At 39.4% G+C, this 22155-nt stretch overlaps 1 protein-coding gene and 1 long non-coding RNA gene across 2 annotated transcripts in view; one reads left to right on the top strand and one right to left on the bottom strand.

The window, feature by feature from the left end:
• Positions 1-200: 200 nt before the first annotated feature.
• The window catches only part of LOC107322932, a 31108-nt gene continuing 9153 nt past the window's right edge, over positions 201-22155 (top strand). Inside the window, exons 1-4 of the long non-coding RNA XR_001559108.2 lie at positions 201-2677; positions 6046-6221; positions 6608-6771; positions 11547-11651. This is a non-coding gene — a long non-coding RNA (uncharacterized LOC107322932). The remainder of the gene's footprint in view (positions 2678-6045; positions 6222-6607; positions 6772-11546; positions 11652-22155) is intronic.
• Positions 2712-12964, bottom strand: LOC107322910 (protein-glutamine gamma-glutamyltransferase E-like). The gene is made up of 13 exons (XM_015881454.2): positions 12806-12964; positions 11065-11232; positions 10531-10773; positions 10094-10212; positions 9472-9600; positions 7922-8099; positions 7631-7766; positions 6636-6739; positions 5929-6174; positions 4776-5081; positions 3855-4012; positions 3539-3672; positions 2712-3068 (listed from the first exon to the last, which is right to left on the bottom strand). The coding sequence occupies exons 1-13, from the start codon at positions 12813-12815 to the stop codon at positions 2921-2923; spliced, it is 2079 nt and encodes a 692-aa protein (XP_015736940.2). The 5' UTR covers positions 12816-12964; the 3' UTR covers positions 2712-2920.

Here is a 22155-nt window from a genome sequence, read left to right as displayed (position 1 = left end):
TCTGGGGACAAATAATTATCATGTTTAAATTCCTCATCTCCACTTATCATATTTTAGTGTTCAGTAAAGACTTTACATTTTTATGTATATATATATATATATATATATATATATATATATATATATATATAAATCTAAATTTTTAAATTAAGAGAAAAATAGCAAATAGGCAGAAATTAAGATCTATTCCTATTCTAGAAATTTATACATATACATACATATATATATATATGGGCTTTTCACATCTTTTTGTGAAACTTGGCTTTGATAGCATGAACACAAGGAGAGTACTTATATGGCTTTCATGCCTGTCCTGTTCTGAAAGAAAAACAATACAGCTTTTCATACTTGGCAGCACTGTATCAGGTATGACAGTGTATATTTCCACTTACATTATAATTCAGAGGTCCTTCCTCTTCTTGGAAGTTCCTGGGATGCTCAGGCTCTTAGAACTTGTTCCAGGAGTCTCCTTGAATGGATTTGATTGCTTTTCAGAGCTGCTTTAGTTAGTCTTTTTCTCTTCTCCTTAATTCATAGTCCTTGGAAACCAAAAGAGCCACAAGCCTCTGATGTTACCTGATCTTCACACACAGTCCTAGTGATGAACCGCATCAACCAGTTCTTAAGTTCAGGTGTTCAGTACTTACAGTGATTGCTTCAGACGCTTCACACTGCTCCCTCTGGAGCATGACTAGTTCCTTTTTTCTTCCTTGCTACTCGCATAGGCAATTAAAATTCAGACCACTTTTTCTGTCTCGGCTGCATCCACCTCCTTTACCTCTGTATGACGTACCCATTGTGGTGTTCACCAAGCCTTCCTAAACTTTCATAGTGGCCTACATCCTAAACCAGCACCTGACAGTCGACACCTTCACCACACCAAAGCATTAGCAGCCACTTTTGTAATCCCTTTGGAATGCAGCGGTCATGGTTCCTATGTGACTAATGACTTAATAGTGTCACAGGTGTTTTTCCTAGCTCAGTTCCACCCACCTATCATCCAAAATGGTCAAAATATTTTATTCCTTCTTTTCCTTATTTTCGTGGCCTTGGAATTGCTGTCGGTTTTCCAGCTTTCCAGTGTAAACCTAAACTTACATTTTTCTTGCCTTCTCAATAATTTGTTGTTTGAGTATTTTGTTATCCTGACCTCAGATTAGCCTTACTGCACCTTAAACTCATATTGTTGCTAGTCTTTTCTAGAAAGTGTAAGTTCCACAAAAACATTGCAGAATCCTATCTATGAGTCTGTATCCCAGTAGGCATGCATGTAATTAGATGTGTTTACTTTATGCACATTTGAAATCTTGCAAAGGAAGGGTGTTGCCTTTCTATGATTCCCCTAGAGGTCCAGTTGACCAGATTCTGCCATTTCTGCTAGTGCTTTCACTCATTTAATAAGAAGTTGAAATTCTAAGTTAAAGTCTGTCCATGTGCTTGAACTTCCCTCATTTAGTCTATGTGGTGAGAGCTCTTAGTTCTCACAGGTTTTAAGGAACATCAAGAGAAAATCTGTGGGCTGCTTTTACAACTTCTCTGTAGCCATGTAATTAGATAGCCAGTATGATGTACTGATGTCATGTGTCTGGTATGGAAAACTAGAAGGCTGCTGCTGTGTGCCCCTCAAGTACTTTTTCAGTGTATAGGGGCAAGGTGGGTTCTGCAGTCCAAAGTACAATAGAGCAGTAGTGCGACTTCTCATTCACTTCATCTACACAGATCATTTTTCAGTCAGAGATTGACTTACTGTTGCATAATTATCACCCATAAAGCAAATCACTCAATGGGCTACACCTAGCTCTCTTGTTCCTGGAATCTTGCTTTTAGCTTCTGCTTCCCCACAAACTACTTAATCACCTGCCAGTTAGAGTTGCATTGAAGGAACATCTATTCTTACGCATACTGTTTAGCAACAGGAATTCAAGATGTGGAATTCATAAGCTAGGTTAATTATACAATTTTTAAATGAAGGCTAAGTCTATTAAGACACGCCTTTTTACTACCATTTTTGGCCCTCACAACACCCAAACAAATTTGGATGCATTCTTCGTTTACACCAGTTTTTTCCTGCTTGTGATCTGCACCTATCTACCATTAAAAGTTTAACTAAGATATACTGAGCTTGATCTCAATATTAACTGGATTCTGTATTTAATATATTATTTGCTAGTGGAGATGGCTTCCTAACATGCAAACTATCATGAAAAATTCTAATTTTTCCAGAGTTAAAATACCTCCTGACCTAAGATTACTCTCCCTCTGATTTCCAGAGAGTATCAGTGAGAACAAATAGCAGCATGTAAAAAGAACCTCATATGCTGTGAGCTGGGTGATTATCCTAACACGTTTGCCAAGTTGCTCTCATGTTGGACAGCATCCAAATTGCTTCAGAACATTTTCTGTGCCACACTTGGCCACTGTGATTTGGCAGAAAAGACAAATGTCATGATGCTTACTCATTATTGCCAAAAAGACTGGGCAAAATCATGTAAAACATGCACTTAATCCTGGTTACTTTCTAGTGTCGTGATGGCAATGAAGGGAAACACCACTATGCAATTGCACTGTATAAAGCCTTTAATGTGTAAAAATGTGTTTATGTTTCTGTAGAAACAGCCAAAGACAGAAGTAATGATTTCCAAAGAAAAGCAGACTAAAGTCAAACAAGTCATGGAAGGTAAGAAATTCTGTTTAATAACATGACACAGTGGTAAGTGAACTATTCCACACTTTATTAAAAATTACAGTGTAAAATGTTAATGATGTAAGGTTGGTAAACCCATATGACAGGAAGCAAGGATTTTGTTCTGTTAATTTTCTCATGTTTTTTTGTTGTTTTGTTTTTGTTTTTTGCACAATATTTCTTACACCATTTTTTTCAATTGGTAGTGACAAAGATAGTTTATTGTGTATCCTCCTTTTAGTCAATCACCTTTACAGTTTTAAAGGCCTTGATATCTGCAAATTTATCACAGGAGAAATTAACAAGCAGATGTTTGGAGCCCGTCTCAAAAGGGGTAAGTTTAAATTTCATACTGGATATCTCTCTGGCTTTCAGTGGTGGTACTCTAGAAATAGGAAAGAAAAGAAAAAAATATAAGAAAATGTAAGGACCCCCCCAAAAAACCATTATGCAGTAATCCAGATAAGCTTACTTGGGATTAGGGTGAAAACTTGCTCATCTCATTTAAGCTAAAGCTTCATGCAGAACAGGAAGTATAAAACGTATCATTGTGTTGAATGAGCTGGAGCCACAAGGCTGATGCAAACTCCAGAATTGCAGTAGATTATAGCAACATGAGAAAAGTGTTTACACATAAAACTTTTACTGGAACTTGCTGGGTAGGCAAGAAAGTTGTATCAAATTATAAATAATCATTTGCCTTCCCAAAGTACGGAGTCAAAGCTTAGGTGAGATGGAAAGGTGATTTAAAGCTGTGTGCAAGAAGAAAATCCTGTGTTTGGTTCAAAGTCACCCATGGCTGTGTTAGGGATTAGTTATCTTCAGTAGCAGGAAGGAGGCACTTCTTGTACTTACTCTATCTTAAGGATTCCTCTCAGCAGGTCACTGCCTTCTACCTGCAGCACACAGTCCTTCACTTCTATATCAATAGGATTGGTAAATACCACTTCCACATCCACTTCTTTATTCACTTTTGCCTCACCAAGTACCTGAGCAAAGAAAATGTTTAAAATATCAGATTGTCGTGTCAGAAGAGGGATTACTATGAGGCACTGTGATATACCAAGGCAGAATATAAGCAGAATATATCTTTCTGAGGAAATAAGAGCCTAAAGGGCTCATTTTCCCCTTACTCTGCCACTGCAGTTAGAGCAAAGGGACAGTAATTCACCTGTATCTCAATGGCAGGGTTGTCCAGGGCAATATGTCTTTGTACCAGTACTTGAATCCCACCTTCTACATTACATAAAGCTGTTACTTCAATCGCATTATCTGTAGTTAACTGCTGCTGATATTCAGCATAAGATATCTTAATGGGAAAATGTTTCTCTGTAGAGGGGAAAAAAAAAAAAAAGAAAAAAAAAAAGGAAATAATAAACACTTTTATAAGGGAACAGACTTTCCACCAAGTATTAATACAGAGATAGATATGCCCACTTCTCTGGGCAGCAGTGCCAGGGCCTCACTGCCCTCTGAATAAAGGATTTCCTCTTCACATCTGACATCAATCTCCCCTCTTTCAGTTTAAAGCCATTCCACTTTGTCCTATCATTATCTGTTTATGTAAAAAGTCAGTCTCCATCTTTTTTATAAGCTCCTTTTCTTAAGTTCTGAAGGGCCACAGGAAGGTTTCCCCACAGCTTTTTCTTCTCCAAGCTAAACAAGCCCAATTCCCTCAGCTTGTTTTCACAGGAGAGGTGCTCCAGCCCTCTGAGCATCTACATGGCCCTTCTCTAGGCTCACTCCAACAACTCCACATCCCTCCTGTACTGGGGGCCCCAGGCCTGGACACAGATGGGTCCTCATGTGGGCAGAGTAGATAGGGACAACACCCTTTCTGCCCACTGCCACCCTCTGATGATGTAGCCCAGGATGCTCTAGTCCTTCTGGGCTGCAAGTACACACTGCTGGCTCATTTTGAGCTTTTTACCCATCAGGACCCCCCATGCACTTCTCTACAGGGCTGCTCTCAAGGAGTTCTCCCAGTTTGTAGATGTTTTGGATTGCCCCAAACCAGGCTGACCATCCTCTAATGCCTGTTTACTGATAACTTTTAATAAGAATTGTGTGATTATTTTATTTGAAAAATTACCTTCCTCAGGAGACAGAGAGACAGAAAGGGAGTCCTTCCAGATCTCACGAACTGGTTTTCTTGTGTACATGGTGCTCCAAGCAGTCATATTTACATTAACAGATTTAACTTCCGATTGTAAATTTGTAAGAACCAGAATTAAATCGAGGTCTTTGCCAACTTCTAAAGGACCGGCCATTTTAAACCTTCCTGAGATATCAGGCTTTTGTTCAATTTCCTTTGGTGTTGGTGCTGTAGGATCAAACTTATCCTCAAGTCCCAGCTTTTTACGTGCTTTTTTAAAAGTATCTCTTTCTTTTTTAGAGCCTGTTAGAAACAACAATGAAAATTACCCTCAGCAGTTAACGAACATCTTTTCTTTTACATGACAGCTAGAGACTACTCAGCAAAACATAATTCTGTACTGAGGGGGCAATGGTATAATGTGGTCTGTTGACTCTGACAAGCAGCCAAACACACACCCAACATCACACTCACTCCCCATACCTGCAGGATAGGTAGAATATAGAAGAAAGGTGAGAACTATGGATCAGGATAATGACAGTTTAAAAGGGAAAACAAAAGCTGCACATGAATGAAGAAAACATCCCAGTCAGGCCCAGTACACAATGGAAGCTAGTTACTTGGCCTCTACGTTACCATGTTTTCCACTCTTCATATACATATTTACAGTAAGAAGATTCATTCTCCACATTTGCAAATTCAATTCATGGTTATAATATATTTCTCCACTAACAAACCCAAAGATCTGTCAAGTTTATGTGCTGTGTGTTGCTTTTCTTGCACCTAAATATTGATTTAGCTTAGGTTTTTTGTCACAGGTCTTTCATCTTGTTGTCAAGTAACTGGGTTATAGACTAATCAGTACAAAAGAGAAGCAGCCAGTAAACATTAACATATAAAGGTGGAGCAGTGAATACTTCATCAAAGTTATTTGGATTTGTCTTATTTAGGTCACGCAAAGCAACTACATATCAGAAAGTGAATGGCATTATTTTTTACTCTTTACATTCTCTTTTCTGCTAGAACTGAATAAATTTAGTATAAATTTCCATTTCACCATATAGATGTCCCAAACTGCCAACCAAGAGTCTTCTATCATTAAAGTTCTGGAATGAACCAAATATAGAACTATGGAGTTGTGTTTTTTTACCTTCTTCATATTTGTAATCACTGGTGATATCTATACGATCATCTCTACCAACTGCCTTTGTGCTGATGAGTTGGCCGATTACTGTTGACTTGTTGAATAATAATGTTTTCTTTCTAGTTGCAGGATCATAATTCCAGTACATACAGTCTGCATTCACTTCTGCAAATACAAACGGACAGTCGTAGTCCAGATCTACATCTCCTTCTTTGACGGCATTCCTTGAGGCAGGACCACACTGATAAATTCCTATGGCATCAAGAAAATATACCTTAGAACTAATCAATGGTTTTACAGTAAGAAGATTACTAGACAGGTATTTATCAATGACTTTTGAATTACCAAGTGCTGCTGGACCATTCCAGCCCTTTCATCCATATAGACCCTCATATCAGGCCAATAATCAATGTGTCTTGCGTTTATTCTCAACATACACTTGATCTATTTTATATTAATCATTAATCTTCAATAGCTCTAGACACATACACTGAAAATATAGAAAGAGCTGCAGAAGACTGGCCCTGGAAACCTAATTTGTTTCTCGGCAGCCATAGAGGAGCTGATGTTTTTTTAATTAGTCAGAAACTGTCACTTCATTTCTTAGCAGGAAAAGAAATTTCTTTCACAGCAGTTTTACAATTTATTTTTCTCTCTGAAAATGACTGACTTTATGTCTTTTCAGCACTACTCCTGGAATGAAATCTGTGTACCTCCACTCTCTTCTTGGGGAGTTGCATCCAGAATTTGCCATCCACTGTATGAAGGGCCCAAGTCACTGCGGGAAAACCAGCTTTCATTCCAGACGTGGAAATTCCTACATTCAAGAATGAATAAAGTAAACCAGTGGTATGTGTTTCTTAATTTCTATTTGCATTCATTAATTAGTATCCCTTGTCTCAAATGCTTTAACTTTTGAAGGTTCTTATCCGAGACTGATGACTACCACTCTGATCCTGGCAAACTTAATTACATAGGAGCTGAAAATTGTATTATTACATCATAAATTTTCAAGGAGAGATACTGAATTTAAATTATCCAAAATGTCTTGAGCCTCTTTGCCCTCCCCCAAAAAAATTCTGAGTCTGTAGACTTCCTTAGTTTTTGCTGTGCTTCTTACTGCACAAAACTATAGTATTTTTTGTAAGCTTCTCTTAGATTTAGGACATGTCCAGAACAAGCAGGGAGGCAAACAAGGCAAACAGTGAGAGGCTGCACTCTTCTTTGCTGAATGAAAGCTTACTTCAATTGCATTTGTTGCTTAGTGTTGATAACATTTCTTTTCACTGCAGATTATTTCACTACAAGAAAAAAGGAGAAGGAGAGGGGTGCTAGTTCAGTTGAACTTTTACAGTTTAACATGGTTTGGTTTTGAAGAATAACTTCAAATAAAGTTAGGTCCCAATATTTGATATTTACAGTATAACATCCCATTTATTTTTTTTCAGTAATCTGTGGCAGCTATAACTTTGTCTGCCTTGGCTTCCGTTTGCTGTAGTAACCGATGTTAATTCTCTGTTTAATTAAGAAAAGTAAAAAATACCTAATTTTGTGGTAGTATAATTTTGTTTTGTTGATCTTCTGCATGTAGTTGTTTTTAGGACAATTTTTAAGCAGTTAATAGAGCATTTGTCATCAGAATCTACACTCTGCATCTGAAGGCTATAATCACTGATAGGTCCTATTACTAAATACTGCAGAACCTTACCAGACACTGTCAGCTCCCTCATTCAAATGATTTCCAGAAGCATCGTAAAACTCATCCACACGCAGGTTTCCATCTGCATCATGGGCAGAGCTGAAGTTTGTAACTGTGCGAGTGGGAATCCCTAGACATCTAAGCACTAAAGAGAGAATGGAAAACCATAGTCAGAAAGCACTATTTCCAGAATATGATGTTTCATATAATAGATGAATATTCAGAAATATTTTCACGTAGAAAGTGTTATTAGTGCACAGTGTCCATGCAGTATCATTATATACATTACATAAATCATACCTGTGGTTAATACTGCTGCAAAAACCCAACACTGTCCGTATCTAACAGGCTTGAATCCTGATTGCTTCCAGTTTTGCAGGATTTCACCACTTCCAGTCCAGCTGCTTGGACTTTTCCCACCCTCATAATTTCCACTCCAGTTTCCCCGTACCACCCCTTGGTCATCATTGGCATTAACCTGGAAAAATATTCATAAAATTTATGATAACATAAATTAAGAGTTTACAATAGATGAAGTAGTGGTGGAGGAGGGGACAGGAGAAAAGCTTTAAATGACACTTTAATGGACAAAATCATTGCTTCTTGCAGTTGGCCTTCAGGAGGAAACCTCATCTTTTCAGAGAAATTCTAGAAGTGTCCTCATAAGTAATGAAAAGAAATTAACCACTGTTTTCCCCTCCCAAGTGCAGTAGTGCCCACCAAGATGACAAACACAAGTTTATAGTGAACCTTTGTGTTGTGAGGTGGCAACTTTACTACTGTATGATTTAATGGCATCATAAATACTTAAAATGCAGTGAATCTGTCAGAATGTTCCTGCATGATAATGGGATGAACTATTAGCAAGTGCATAGACAATGTTAAATTAGGGGAAGGAGCAGGTGTAAGAACTGCAGAGTCACTTTAAGAATCTTGGATACTGGGTCAAAAAAAATTTAATGAAATGTAGGATGAAAATATGTAGAATTTGGGATTCAGGGCAGGAAAACCCCAAGCGTTAGTACAGGCTGGGAAGTAGTTTGCTGAGTGGCCACTCAGCTGAAATAAACCTGGGAGTTACAGCAAGAGACACAAATTATCAGAATACTGAGGGAAGCTGTTACAGCCCTTTAATTTTCACTGTGCCAGGATTACTGTCCAGCTCCCAGTTCAGGCTTCTCAGTTCAGGGGAATGTTGTGGCACTGAACAAGGTCCAGAAGACAGGGCTACTGAGATGGTCATGAGCCCTAGAGCACACAACTTACAAGAAGCTGAGAGTGCTAGGCTAGTTCAGTCTAGCAAAGATGAAGGAGACTATAGTAAGATCTTACAACTGTTTGTATGGGACATACAAAATCAGGAGTCCAACTTTTCTCTGCCCTGGTATTATTACATGCCAAGAGGCAATGACAGAAAGTTGTAGCTTGGGAAGACCATATTGGACATAAGAGAAAAATTAATCACTAAGAAGACAGTGAAGCTCTGGAATGATCACCCAGAGGGGCAGTGAAACTTCCACCCTTTGAGATTTTCGAGACAACATGACAAATGAATGGATGACCTGCTCTAGTGCTCCTGTAGACCCCCTTCAAATGGGAAGTTGGATTAAAGACCTCTAAAATGCGCAGCATAACAACCCACAACATAACTTTGAGTTTGAATACTGCATATCAAAGCGGTAAGTGTGAGACATACATAAATGAGACAAGTCTGGAAGGCTGAGATCAGACAACAACTTAGGGGTTTCCCTGGCTCACATTTCTGCTTTGTGGTGCATGCAAAACAGTGGCCTAAAATTTTCTGAGAAGTGAACAGTGAGTAGTTTGGACTTTCTGAACACGTTGTTTACCATTGCACTGAGAACACGGCCCAGATACTTGGGATCATGTCGGTGCGATACATCTGTGGCAGGATCCTGACGGTAGTTCAAGCTTCGATCCAGCATGGCAAGGCAAATATTGAGGATATCTGCTTGAAACTATGGTATAGAAATATATTAGTGAATTGGAAATGCAGGTCATTCTACTATACTAAAATATACAGATAAGTAGAACTACATGAGCATTTAATATTTCTTTAACCATAAGATGAAACATTGCAGCTCAGCCAATAAAAATGATCCCTCAACAAACCATGAAGATTGAAACTCTGAGAGGTTTTCAAAGCTCAGAATGTGTGGGATGACAGCCAGGCCTGTGCTATTCAGTGATGCTCCACTATACTTCACAGCAGACTCTTAGATTTCTGATGTCTGCATCGGTATTGTAGCTCTTATCACCAACTAGTCAACTGCAAATTTTCTCATTAATCAATGAAAGAGAACTTGCTGTGAGTTCTAACTGCAATACCAGACTCCTGGTCTTCTGAGGTGTATAGATGTGATAAGCATTAAACAATAAATAAGCTGATCATCCAGCATATGTGAAAAACGGTGCACAAAGCACTGGCTGCTGGTTCAGTGCTGTGTTTACCTGGCCATAGTTCCATCCAAAACTGTTGATATGATAACTGTTGCCTGCAAAAATGATACCAAACTCTTCTAGCACGTATTCCTCACACTCAGCCTTATTAGGCATGAACACATCATCACCTGAAAAGACAAAGTAGAGGTATATACAATCACAGCAGGCAAAATAAATAAAAAACCTCCAGAGTTTTGGTAGAACTTAATCTGCATTTTTTTGGTGGGTGGGGGAGGCAAGGGGATCTCCAGTAAATACATGATACAGAGCTGGTTTTATGTACCAGAGGGTCCTAAGAAACCATTATATGCTTTTCTCACTGCTAAATTATGCGGTGAATGTTCAGTCCCCATACTACAGAAGTGTAGGACAAATGGAGAAGCTGTGGATACTAATCAAACTACAAGTAAATCAGTTCTTTCCAGGAAATGCTGATCTGTTCATACCTGAAGACCAAGGGTTGAAGAGCAAAACAAAAGTGCCAAGGGCTTCTGGAGACGAGCTGCCAGTTGAAGTACTTTGAACACTCAGCTTGTAACGTCCGATGACAGCATTAGGTGGGCTGGAGATGGAGACGCTCACAGAGTTGGAACTGGTGGACTGAAGAACTGCACTCCAGCTCTCCTTGCTTGCTGTGCTGGAGATACCAAACGTGGCTAGGGTCTTGGCCTGCTTGGAGGGTTTTGGGCCTTTTAAGGAAAATAAACAACTTTATTTCTCCAGCTTGCTGAAACTTGTCAACAAACCTATTGGAGATTTAACCCTTCTCTTAGATTAATATGGCAAATGTCTAAAAATGAAAGTAACTACCTCTGCCAGCTGAGATGGAAGTAGTGCAGCAAATACTTCAAATACTTCCAGGGCTACTTAAAGCAGAATTTTGCTTCTGAGCTATTAACTGGCTACCATATAGCACATACCAGGCCAAAAGAATGTGGCTTAGACATTACAATTTCTGTGAAAGAAGTTGGGAGCCATACCTGTTTCTGCGATGAATGTTAAGGTTTGCTCAGGCTGTTCTATTCCATTGAAGGTGATTACAAAGGCCTGACCTCTCCTCACAACCAACTCTTTGCTAGAAAATTTACTTGTGTGGTGCTCTCTCCCATTTTCTTTCACGTGCCAGTCAGTACTTGGCTGCGTCGCAGCTAAGAAAAAGTGAGAAGTACGTTAGGAGGAGGAAGAAGCACATAAACGATTGCAAGAATTGCAGGTTACTTTCTGTAAGTAGCTAATGAAAATGTGAAGTTTCCAACACAAATGGAAATAAGTTATTTCTGAGCATTTTATTCTTTCATTTATATATATCCAGTACTAAATTAAAATCTGAAAAGAATCTAAGAGGAGAGAACTAAGAGATAATGGAACACCTGTGAGTTACTGAATGCAGAGTCCAGCTGAACTCAGCTAATTCTGTCGTGGTTTCATTCATCCCATGATGTGATGTTCTAATCTTCTTCAGATTTGCTACCTCTGAATAAGAAATGAAGAATGATCCAAAGAATGTTTCTGCATTTTCAATTGTGATGAGTTCCCTAGCCCTGCTGATGTTACATGTACCTCTGATGTAAGTACCAGTTCTTATCTCTTGAAAGCACCTAACAAGAACATAAAATCATAGAATTATTTGAGTTAGAAGAGATCCTTAAAGGTCATCTAAACCAAACCCCCTGCAATGAGAAGGGACACCTACAGCTTGCTTGGGCCATTTGACAATGGGAGAGATTACAGAATTAGAGAGAAAAGACCCCAAAAATCATGAATGTTAAATAATATGGTGTAGAATACTCTTGTGTGCAAGCTATAGCTTTATCAGAGGCCAAAGAACAAGTGTCTGAAGTTGGTTTGGCTCTGACATGGACTGACCCTATAGAGAGTTCTTTAGCAGATTAACTTGATGATTGAAATGAAGTGCAGAAGATATTAGTGTATGTTTTCTTTAAAAATTATGTTTTAAATAATCATTTTTAAAATAACACTTTATTTTTAAAATAGTCTTTACTCTCCTCCTTCCTCCCCTTCCACCCCATAAAGAGGAACAATAGGAAAATCTTTAGTGGGACAGAACTATGTCGGGTTGTTACTAAGTAAAAAATCAGCATCCTGTGTTCAGCTTGATTCATCCACAGGGAGGTGATCTTTGCAGCATGATCATCAGCTTATCAAGTCAGGCAAGCCTTGAAATAACTACATTTGTAGCCTTAGAAATGCAGTCATATTTTGAATGGAGGGGAATGTTTTTTTATCTAGGCAAGCAGTATATACTTTGATTTTTTAGGAATGTACCTATTTAAAAAATAGTAATCTTTAGAAACTTGACAATAAATCGCTTCTGTTATGTTACAAGCTGAGGGGTGAGGAAAACTTGTCTTTAGAAAGGCAGAGATTAGCTGCCAGTGTTGGAAATGAAGCAAAGTAGGAAATTTGCATAAGCGTAAATTTTAGCAGCAAATTGAAGACAAACAAACTCCTTACAGTTTTGTATCCTCTCAATTTTAACTTCAGGTTTCAACCATTTCTGTGCACTGTAAACTCCCTCTGCCTTTTCAGTGATACCTTCTCCAAATTGTGCTTCTCCTGTTGTGTCAGATTTGTCGGTCTCCCATCTGCTGACAACTTAAAATGCCTGCAGACTTTCCCTTCACTTTCAGAGCTGAATATACATCGTATTGATGTAAGAGAATAATAGAGAACCAGAGAAGGGCTTGCCCCCTTGCTCACCTTGGCCCATATCTGATCAATAGGTCCTGTAAGAGCAGCTTTGGAGTTTTCCTCTGATTGACCTCCTGTTGACTCAAGTAGTGCTTGGTGCCTTTCACTTCTTTAAAGTCTGCTTGTAAAGCTTTTCCTTTGGGAGGGTGGAGCTTCAATAGCTGTCTCTGCTCCCGAGCCTTTTTCTGACCAAAGGGGTTGAGGATTCTTTTTATTTATTTTTTTCTTTTTTTCCTTCTTAGTCCCAACATTCTGATCTCAGTTCCCTTCAGCCTAACTTAGGAAGCTTGGACAGTATCATAGAATGGCTTAGGGTGGAGAGGACATTATAGATCATTGGGTTCCAACCCCTTGCCATAGGCTGGTTGCCACCTGCCAGATCAGGCTGCCCAGGGCCCATCCAACCTGGCTATATTTATGCTTAGAAATCTAGTCAGCCATTAGAAGTTTCTTACTGTGTTTGAATTTATAAGAATTTCAGTATTTAGTTCTTTTTCTTTCTGTTATAATAACAACATTCTAGTAAAAGCGTAACTGCTTCTTGCACTGCATCATTTTTAATTTGGAATTCTTCATGTACAACATTTACAGTGACTTTCTTCTAAAATTAATTCATTGAATCCATTGTTTCCCTGGAGCTTCTTCCATGAATGCTTCTTGGCACTCATACTCCAGATCAGTAGAATTTTTGGGAAAGATGAGAGAGTAGTTTTATCACATGCAAAATGCAACTGTAATTTTAAAAATATGCAACTATAATTCACATATAATTAATTGTGCATTCGTTTCAGGATGGGAAAACAGTTGTTATCTTCCTCTTTATTCTATTATATTCTTCCATACATATCCCTGAAGCACCATGTTACAAACATCTGGACATGACTTACTGGGGACTGCCTCATTTCCTTGGGAAGCTGGAATGTCCTGTCTCCCCTCTCGCTCCTTTGTTGGATAATTAAGCAAGGAATTTCATCACCAGAATCATTCCTGCTACCCTAGGTACAGGAAGTCAAGTATTTTTCTACAGCTATACTATGTTTGTAAACCACTAGGGAGGGACCTGGGGCCTGGAATATCAATGTGGGCTGACTTGTCAACACTCTCCGGGACCAGAACCTTCTGATGTAGATTGATCAAGTCTATAAGGAAAAGCACTTGGCTAAGGTCTCTTCTAGGTCCTATATATTGCCCAAGATACATTTCCCTTTTTTTTTTTCATCTCTCTTCATCCTCAGTTCTGGAGGAGGTGCTCCTAAGATGTGGAGCTCTCAGTACAGGACAGAAGTGGACCTGCTGGAGTGCATCCAGCAGAGGGCCACAAAAATACTCTGAGGGATGAAACACCTTCCTATGAGCAAAACTGAGAGAGCTGAGGCTGTGCAGCCTGGAGGAGAGAAGGCTGAAGGGAGAGGAGACACAAGAGTGGCCTGTCAGTATCTAAAGGGGCTGTGAGAAAGGGGACAGACTCTTTAGCAGGATCTGTGTGAAAGGACGTGGGCAGATGATCTGAAATTGAAAGAGATTTAGATTTATATTAGGAGGAAGGCTTTAATAATAAGGGCAGCAAGACACTGAGGCAGAGTGCCCAGGGATGAGGTGGTGGCTCCATCCCTGTAGACACTCAGGGTCAGGCTGGAGGGGCTCGGAGCACTGATGGAGCTGTTTGTGTCCCTGCTCTCTGCAGGGGAATTGGCTCAGATGGCTTTTAAAGATCCCTTCTAACATGAACGATTCTATGATTCCATGAGAATACCTTAGTTAGCAGGACACATTTTTTCATGTGTGCCAGGAAATTCCCAGAGGCTCAGATTTTTTCCCTTAGGATCTTGGCAGGAATGCTACGGCTCATTCCAGATGGGAAGTTGATAGTGATATATGCTAATATGGTAACTTCAAAAACTACCAAGGGACCAGCACCTAGAAATGAATCAAACTGACAGTGCACAAACTTCCCAGACAGCTCCCACATAGCCAGACGTGACCTAGTGTTTATAGCCTATTACTTTTAAAGGTAATCCCCTACCTCTCCCACTTATACACACATCACTGGAGTAGAGATGTTATTTGGATGTTGTAACTTACAGTCACAGTTTCACACTCATCAGAAATACCTCTTTGCAAGCTCCATTCACTGTTTGACTGCTTATTTCTTCTAAGAACTTCAACATGTTCCATCCTATGGCCTCCTAATTCTGGTACATAAACAAGATGCTTGCAGGTGTGACTCACACCTTAGTGGTAATGACACAAAACTGACAGACACAAGCAGAGTTAATTGAGTTTGAGGCTGTGAAACAAATTACTGAGTGCTTAGTAGCAGTCATGTGCTGCAGACTGACAAAACTCTTAGGAAAAGTGTTAACAAATTTACAGGACCATTTACAGTGCTTTTCCCATTCTTTAGGCACCACCTTCCTTTCTCTTTCTGGCTTCTCTTAAACCAAGTTCAGTACAGACTGGCCCACAGATTCACTGAAACTTTCTGGAAAAGAAAGTATTTGTATTTTCAGGATGTGTGTTTTTGGAACAAATTAGTGTGCATGTGTGAGAGCAATTATGGGCACACACACCTGAGCGCACGCATACACACACACACACACAAAACTTTTTACTTTAAAATTGCTCGTGGCACTTTGAGGAGAAACCCTGGGTACTTTTGACTTCTCTAACTGAACTTGGGCTTGCAATATAACCTGGGTATTTCACAAGCAGGAGCTGGCCATGATCAGCAAATAACAGTTTGTTCGTTAAGTGCTGCTATTGCTTCTTGCTTTTACTGTGATGAGAAAATTGTGGTTAAGAAGGACACACTGATGTATCACACCTAAAAAGGAAGTTTTTAGGGATTGCCTTGCCAAAATGGCTTGTTTAAGTTATTGGCATATCGTTGCTTAAAAGGAAGTGTTACAATGCAGAAACAATTACTTTGTGGTTGTTTCCCCATCGCTACAGAGGAAAGTTTTTACTGTCTACTTCACTGTCCAAACAGTTCTTCTCTTAAAAGGAAAGATTTTCCTAATCAGTCCAATCTTATATATTGCCTCTCAAATTGTGTTTGGCAATTTATTTGTTCTGCTGAGAGGAGGAGATGGATGAGGGAATCGATAGCTTTATGCCCACTGTGTCCACCTGATTTTGTCTCAGCCCCTGAATAAGTGCACATCTAGATGATATTACACTTAGTAGATGCAGTCTTTAAGTAAGCACCATCAGGCCAGGCAAACATCAGATGCTGCTGATGAACACCAGCACAAGTAGTTCAGTCAATAATGTGAGTTATTTCAATGATTGTAATGGATGAATATTGTATCCTAAGATTTTGTGCAATTGAGTCTTATCAAGATTTTTGACCATGGTGTAGCTGTACCTGTTTTAACCCCCATGAGGGGAAAACAACACTTCTCATTGCTGCACTTCATCCTCTACTCTATGGATGGTTGCTTTTTGAGTAACTTCCTAAACTTTTCTAGTTTATATCACATAAATCCAGCACAGCATGAACTCCTTGCCTAGAAGTAATTCCATGTTTACTGAGTTCCCAAAAAGTTGGACCTTAGCAAGAACAAAGCCAATCTTGCTACAGTGTCTTGATTTAATATCTTTCTTGCAGTGACCTTACTCCTGAACAGCTGTATTGATTTGTCTGTATTACAAAGTACCTTTCACAGTAATTTCAACAAATAGTTAAAATGATATTGCATTTTGCTGGCTCTGAATCTCAAGGAAGGAATCTAGTCTGTATTTGTCCTCATGGCACAAATATTCCCATTAACACAAGATTCATTCATATATGAACAACTCTTGATTCATTAAGTTTCACACTACAAGGTAGTCTGCAGTTTGCCATAATTTCTTCTGCTCTATTTGCAGTTTTATAATACTTAGCACTAGTATGGTAATGGATGGATGATCTTTTTTCCTTGTTGGTGTCTTTTGAAAAATTCATGCAAGAAAATGCTGAAATAACCTATTCAAAATCTCAGTATGTAGAGTACTCCAACAATTCAGAGCCTTTAACAGATAATAACCCTATAGAATAAAACACATATGGTAAATTATTCACTTATCCATTCCCTATTCAGGAAGATATTTATTTATTTGTTTATTTATTTATTTACTTATTTATTTGCACTTACCAGCCATGCTTCCTTGCTCCTCTGTGTCTTGGGCTTTGTATTTCTGTGAGCAACTGTAGAGGTTTATGATAAGACTCCAAGCTTTGGCTGTGTGGCAGCATTTATAGAGAAAACTTTAGGCCTCTCCTTCTGCTCAAACCAATTGTAATTCACATTAGGTGGGTGAGGCAGGTAAGTCATTCCAGTGGGCATGTAAACTTCCTAGTGACCATATATTAGCTCATGGGTTTTAACACACCACACTTATGCAATTCAGGCTATTTATCCCGAGGGTTGACTGAGATGCTCAGAAAAGTAGAACATTTAATTGCATACCTGGAATCCAGAATTTCACATCCAATGATGCGTCACTTGGGAAGAGGAAAGAAGATTTTTTTGAGTCAGAATGAGTGAATATCTTTTCCTACCATGATCCACAGATGAGTGTTGGCAAAATAAAAGTATATATTCATAATGAAATTAATATAGTTCCCTCCCTATGAATACACTCATGAGTCTTAGAAAGAAACAACGTAACTTTTCACTCACTTCAGTAGCCCTTGTTTTGGGATCACTGAATCTTTCTGGGATCAGTGATGCTTTTGTGTCAGTGTCCCCTTAGAGTCACTGTGAATTAATAGTAATAGCATTAATGCTGTACATGTCAAGTAAGCTGCTATTAAACTGATGAACCACTGAATGGTGAATAGCTCTGAGGAGTGGATCTCAAGCAGTGATTCTCCCTGCACAAAGGGGAACTTCATCCTCATAAAATTAAAGAAAACACTCATTTTGTAGCAGGTATAAATTACAACTGTAATTTGTGCTTCTATGATGATTACTCAGCTAGTTTCTGACTACAAAGGCACAATGTTTAAAGTTAAAATACTTTGATCTGCGTGTACATGGAGGGTGTTTTGTAGATACAAAGAAATTAATTCATTGGTGTGACTTCATGATATTTTTCTTTTTTCTTTTTTTTTTTCTATTAGTCTTCTGGCAGTTTGATTGTGGATCTTCCTATCTTTTTATATAGGAACTCACATTTTTTTATGCTTACTCCAGTTTGAATAAGGTATTTTGTCTCATTTCATTATTGCTTAATCTCACTTATCTACAGTGAGGAGCAGAGCCTGAAGCAACCTCAGGAATGTTAGTGCTCACCTTGAAGAACTTGAAGAGTGAAATTTTCATAGGATGAGGAATGGGCAAGCGCAATTCCTGCATCTAATAAAATGGGGTAAGAGCCATGGGAAGGAGCCTAGAAATTGCAGTTTGCATCAACTAATTTGGTCATAGAATCATAGAATGGCGTAGATTGGATGGGACCTTAAAGATTATCTGGTTTCAAACGCCTCTGCCCTGGGCAGGGTTGCCAGTTCCTGGAAAATAATGGAATAGATGAACTTGTTAGCATCACCAAGATGATTTAAATCTACCATGGACTTTTTAAGAAGCCCACCTATTTTATTTTTATTATTATTATTTTGTCTCATATAAACTTTTATTTGTAGCAACAAGAAAAAAACATGGTGTTTTCATACACATACTTTAAAGACATCATTTGCACAAAATTTCTGTGAGCTAATGGCATGATTTGCAGGAATAAAGCAAGTGGGATGTTGTCCCAAAGTCTCACTGTCCAACTGGAAGGGCGTAGCAACGGCAGTGCCATGAAAAGCTGTCTTGGAGCTTTCATGTTTGCTAAATATGCCCTGTCTGTTGTTATTAGGACTTCAGATGAAATACGGCATCCAACCAGATGCACAGAGTTGAATCAGCCTAAAACAGAGGCAGCTGCAGAGATGTGATGAAGTTCTCAAAAATGTGAGAAGTGGTTACAAAAAGAGGAGCCTAAAATCTCGAAAAAGTCTGTCATACAAATGTGAAGATTAAGCATAAATTACAATGCTGACAGTGAGGATAAGTACTGGACTAGACCCTCTATGGAGGTTGTAAAAGTATCTGTAATTGTTTTCCATTGGAGGTTAACAGACTGAATGAATGTTGATTGAGGATAATATAGATGTGTAGTCAACCTTATCCCAGGGACCTTATTTTGATATCACATCCATTACAGTGACACTTTACCCCTGTTGTGTACTCTTGGTGCTTGAAGTTGAGCTGTGTCACAGAGAGGGCCTTAGCACTGACGTCTTACATACCACATTCATCTTAAATGCTCTTTTCAGGGAAGGAATTGAATGTTTTGAACAGAAACAGAGGAACGTAAGCACAGTATTTACCCAATATAGAACCACTGGAGGTCTTTGTTTCTGCCAATACAAATGAGTTTCCAAAACTGGCTGGGAAGCCCAATGGCACTTTATTGCTCTCCTTGTGAAGGGAAAATCTACCCCACTTTCAGTCCCTTAAATACGTGCACCCTGAAAGAAGGAATTTATATATAACCCTAAAATAATCACGTTGTCCTCTTGCACAGAGAAAAGCTGCCTCTTTTATAGAATCCATTAAAGTTCATTGGCTTTCTGTCCCTTAGAGCAATGAATTTCACATGCTAATTATGAGTTGTGTAAATAATTTTCTAAACATTTCCTTTCGCATTTGAGATCCACGAGTTCTTAGCACTGTCAGTGTTGAAAGGTGCCCATGGCTTTGCTTCACTTATGCTTTGTGTTTGTGAGTTTTCTTTGCTCAGTGTCATTATGACAATGATAATTAGCTATTTCCTGATCTATCTTTTGTTAATCCATTTTTTTAATTGGTAGTTTTGATTGGTTGGTTGGTTTTGTATGTTTTATGCAATGCTCAGCTCAGCCCAAAAGACTTTATTTTTGAATCCTGTACAAAAGGAATATGGCATATAGGGATATAAAATGACAAGACCCTGGACAAGTTGTTCGGATGTGTAGATGGATAAAAAGGTGCATATTAGAAATCTTAACAGGATTTCTAATCCAATCTGATGGCTGTAATTCATAATAAGAAATATGAAGATTGGAGTGAATTGAATTAATTTGCAGGGAGCTTGTAAATAGCATGTTCAGGAGCTGATAATTGCAATGAAAACCTCATAATAGATGGGAAGGCAAGTGGAATCAGCTGTTTGAGAGAGAATACTCTTTATTGGAGGTGACAGATCAGCCTATATTTGCATTTTAGAGTCAAGTAATTGAGGAAATTGAGTAATTGAAGTCAAGGAAAGAACAAGTCACAGGTACCAAATATCCCTCAGTTTTAAACAGATGCTGTTGGTATTAACAATAGTGACACTAACAATTGACTATTGTGCCTTTTCTCTTTCCATTCAATTTAAAATACTTGGTAATATTCTCTCAGTATCTAAAGGGGAACTACAGGAAAGAAAGAGTCAGACTCTTTAGCAGGGTCTGTGATGATAAACAAGGGGAAATGATTTCAAGCACAAAGATTTAGTTACAGTGCCAATGGTGAGACATTGCCCAGAGATGTGGTTGATGCCCCGTTGATGGAGACTTTCAAGTTGAGTCTAGATAAGGCCCTAGGCAACCTGATCTATCTGAGGTGTCCCTGTTCAATTCAGGAGCGTTGGACTAGATGTCCCTGAGAGATCCCTTTCAACACTAAGGATTCTGTGCTTTCAAGAAACCATAAAATCCGAAGTGCTTTTTAACCTGCAAACCGCATTTTGTATCCGAACTCTCTTTTCTAAACCTCCCATTATATGAAGGTAAACTGAACAACTCGTTTTATTGCCCTCCTTCTGTCCCAGCTGCTCACGTTAGAACAGTTGTTCACATATTACTGTACAGAAATGTTTAGGACATTTCCTGTAATTTCATACCCAGGACCAGTTTTGAGAAACCAGCTCATCTCAACAGTTATTTCTTCCCTTTGAACCGTAAAATAAGAACTTCTTGGTGTAATAACAGAAACTGTAAATCTGCCAAATCTCCTTTGGTCAAATATATATGTATATATATATTGCCTCAGAAAGACAAGCTATTTCAGGCTTGCTGTGTCCTTGCTGTGCTAAGGAGCTCCCTCCCTTTCTGACACGCTTCTGCAACCACATGATATTCACTTTTATTTTAAATTTTGAATATGGTAAAGTTAATTAGAAGATTGTATAAGAGAGGAACCTGATTTTGTTTTAAACAAAGCCGATTTCAGTCACTCCTGCTTGTTTTCCTATTGATTTCATTATCCAATCGTATTTGTTTTCCATGCCAACATGCTAATGAGGATGAGGATGTGTATGTCTGGCTGGTCCAACCAGCATGACTTGTGGTGAAATGGGGTAAAGGCCTCCAGATCCAAAGTCACCATCATATTTTGTGGGTTCTTCTGGCCAAGGGACTGTGTGGTCACATTGTGTGTCCCTTTTGTACCCTTCAGGCCTGTGGTGTTTGGCTGCAATACATTTTTAGTAATGGGGAAAGCGATGGAGATGACACCAGTGGGAACTGGCCTGTCAGACAGCGACTGTCCTTCCATCCTCCATCTCTTGGAGGCTGATCTTTCTGTCTCTCCTTGCAGTTTAAAGCTGCCTTCACCTCACCTGTTGCCCCCAGCTACTGCACCTACCTTCATGTGGGATTAGTGTTGGAGGTGATTTGAGATGTCCCCTTGCTACGAGATGGTACAGCGCTGAGGGTGAAATACTGCAGGGTGGAATACAGTGAATATGCAAAGAATCTGTTCCCTGATGGTTCCCTAGGCAGCGTGCCCTGCAGCCTTGGATGCTGGCAGGAGCAGGGGAGCTTGATGTGCCTCTCTAACCCCCCCAGAGGAACTCCTGCTGGGTGAGATTTGCACATCTGATTATAGTGAACGCTTCCCCAGGAAACCCCAAATCACTATAGAGTCATTCCTTCATTGAACACATGGTGGCTGCGTTATTCACATTTTTTTGGAACTCGCACGTGCTCTGCAGACGGTGTATTTATACCACGGGCAATCCAACAGAATCCGCAGCCTGTTGCTTCAGTAAACAGCACAACCCGTCAATCCTGCCTTGAGAGTTGCCTTGGAACGTGACCAAACGCCTTGGAGGAAAGGGGGGTGAGGGGGTGTCACTCATTGAGCGCTGCTGTCACCTGCTGGAAGAATGGAGGCAGTGCGAGCGCTGTGTGCGACAGGGGGCTCACTGCTGTCACCTGCTGGGGAATAAAGGGAGATGGAGATGCTGAACTACGCACGAGTAGCAGCGCAGACTCGCCCCATTACCCCAAATGTGTGAGCAGCTGCAATACCGCATTTCATTCAACAGGCAGCAGCAGCAGCACCATGGCACTGATGCGC

This window comes from Coturnix japonica, chromosome 20 (assembly GCF_001577835.2).
Source record: "Coturnix japonica isolate 7356 chromosome 20, Coturnix japonica 2.1, whole genome shotgun sequence".
Taxonomy (NCBI): domain Eukaryota; kingdom Metazoa; phylum Chordata; class Aves; order Galliformes; family Phasianidae; genus Coturnix; species Coturnix japonica.
Note: the sequence above shows the minus strand (reverse complement) of the source record. Positions and strands in the feature narration are given on the sequence as shown.

Coding starts and splice junctions, on each gene's coding strand:
- LOC107322910 (XM_015881454.2), bottom strand. Junction 9,601..10,093: donor TTGGATGGAACTATGGCCAG/GTAAACACAGCA, acceptor TCTATACCATAG/TTTCAAGCAGATATCCTCAA. Junction 3,673..3,854: donor ACCCTGCCATTGAGATACAG/GTGAATTACTGT, acceptor TTCTTTGCTCAG/GTACTTGGTGAGGCAAAAGT.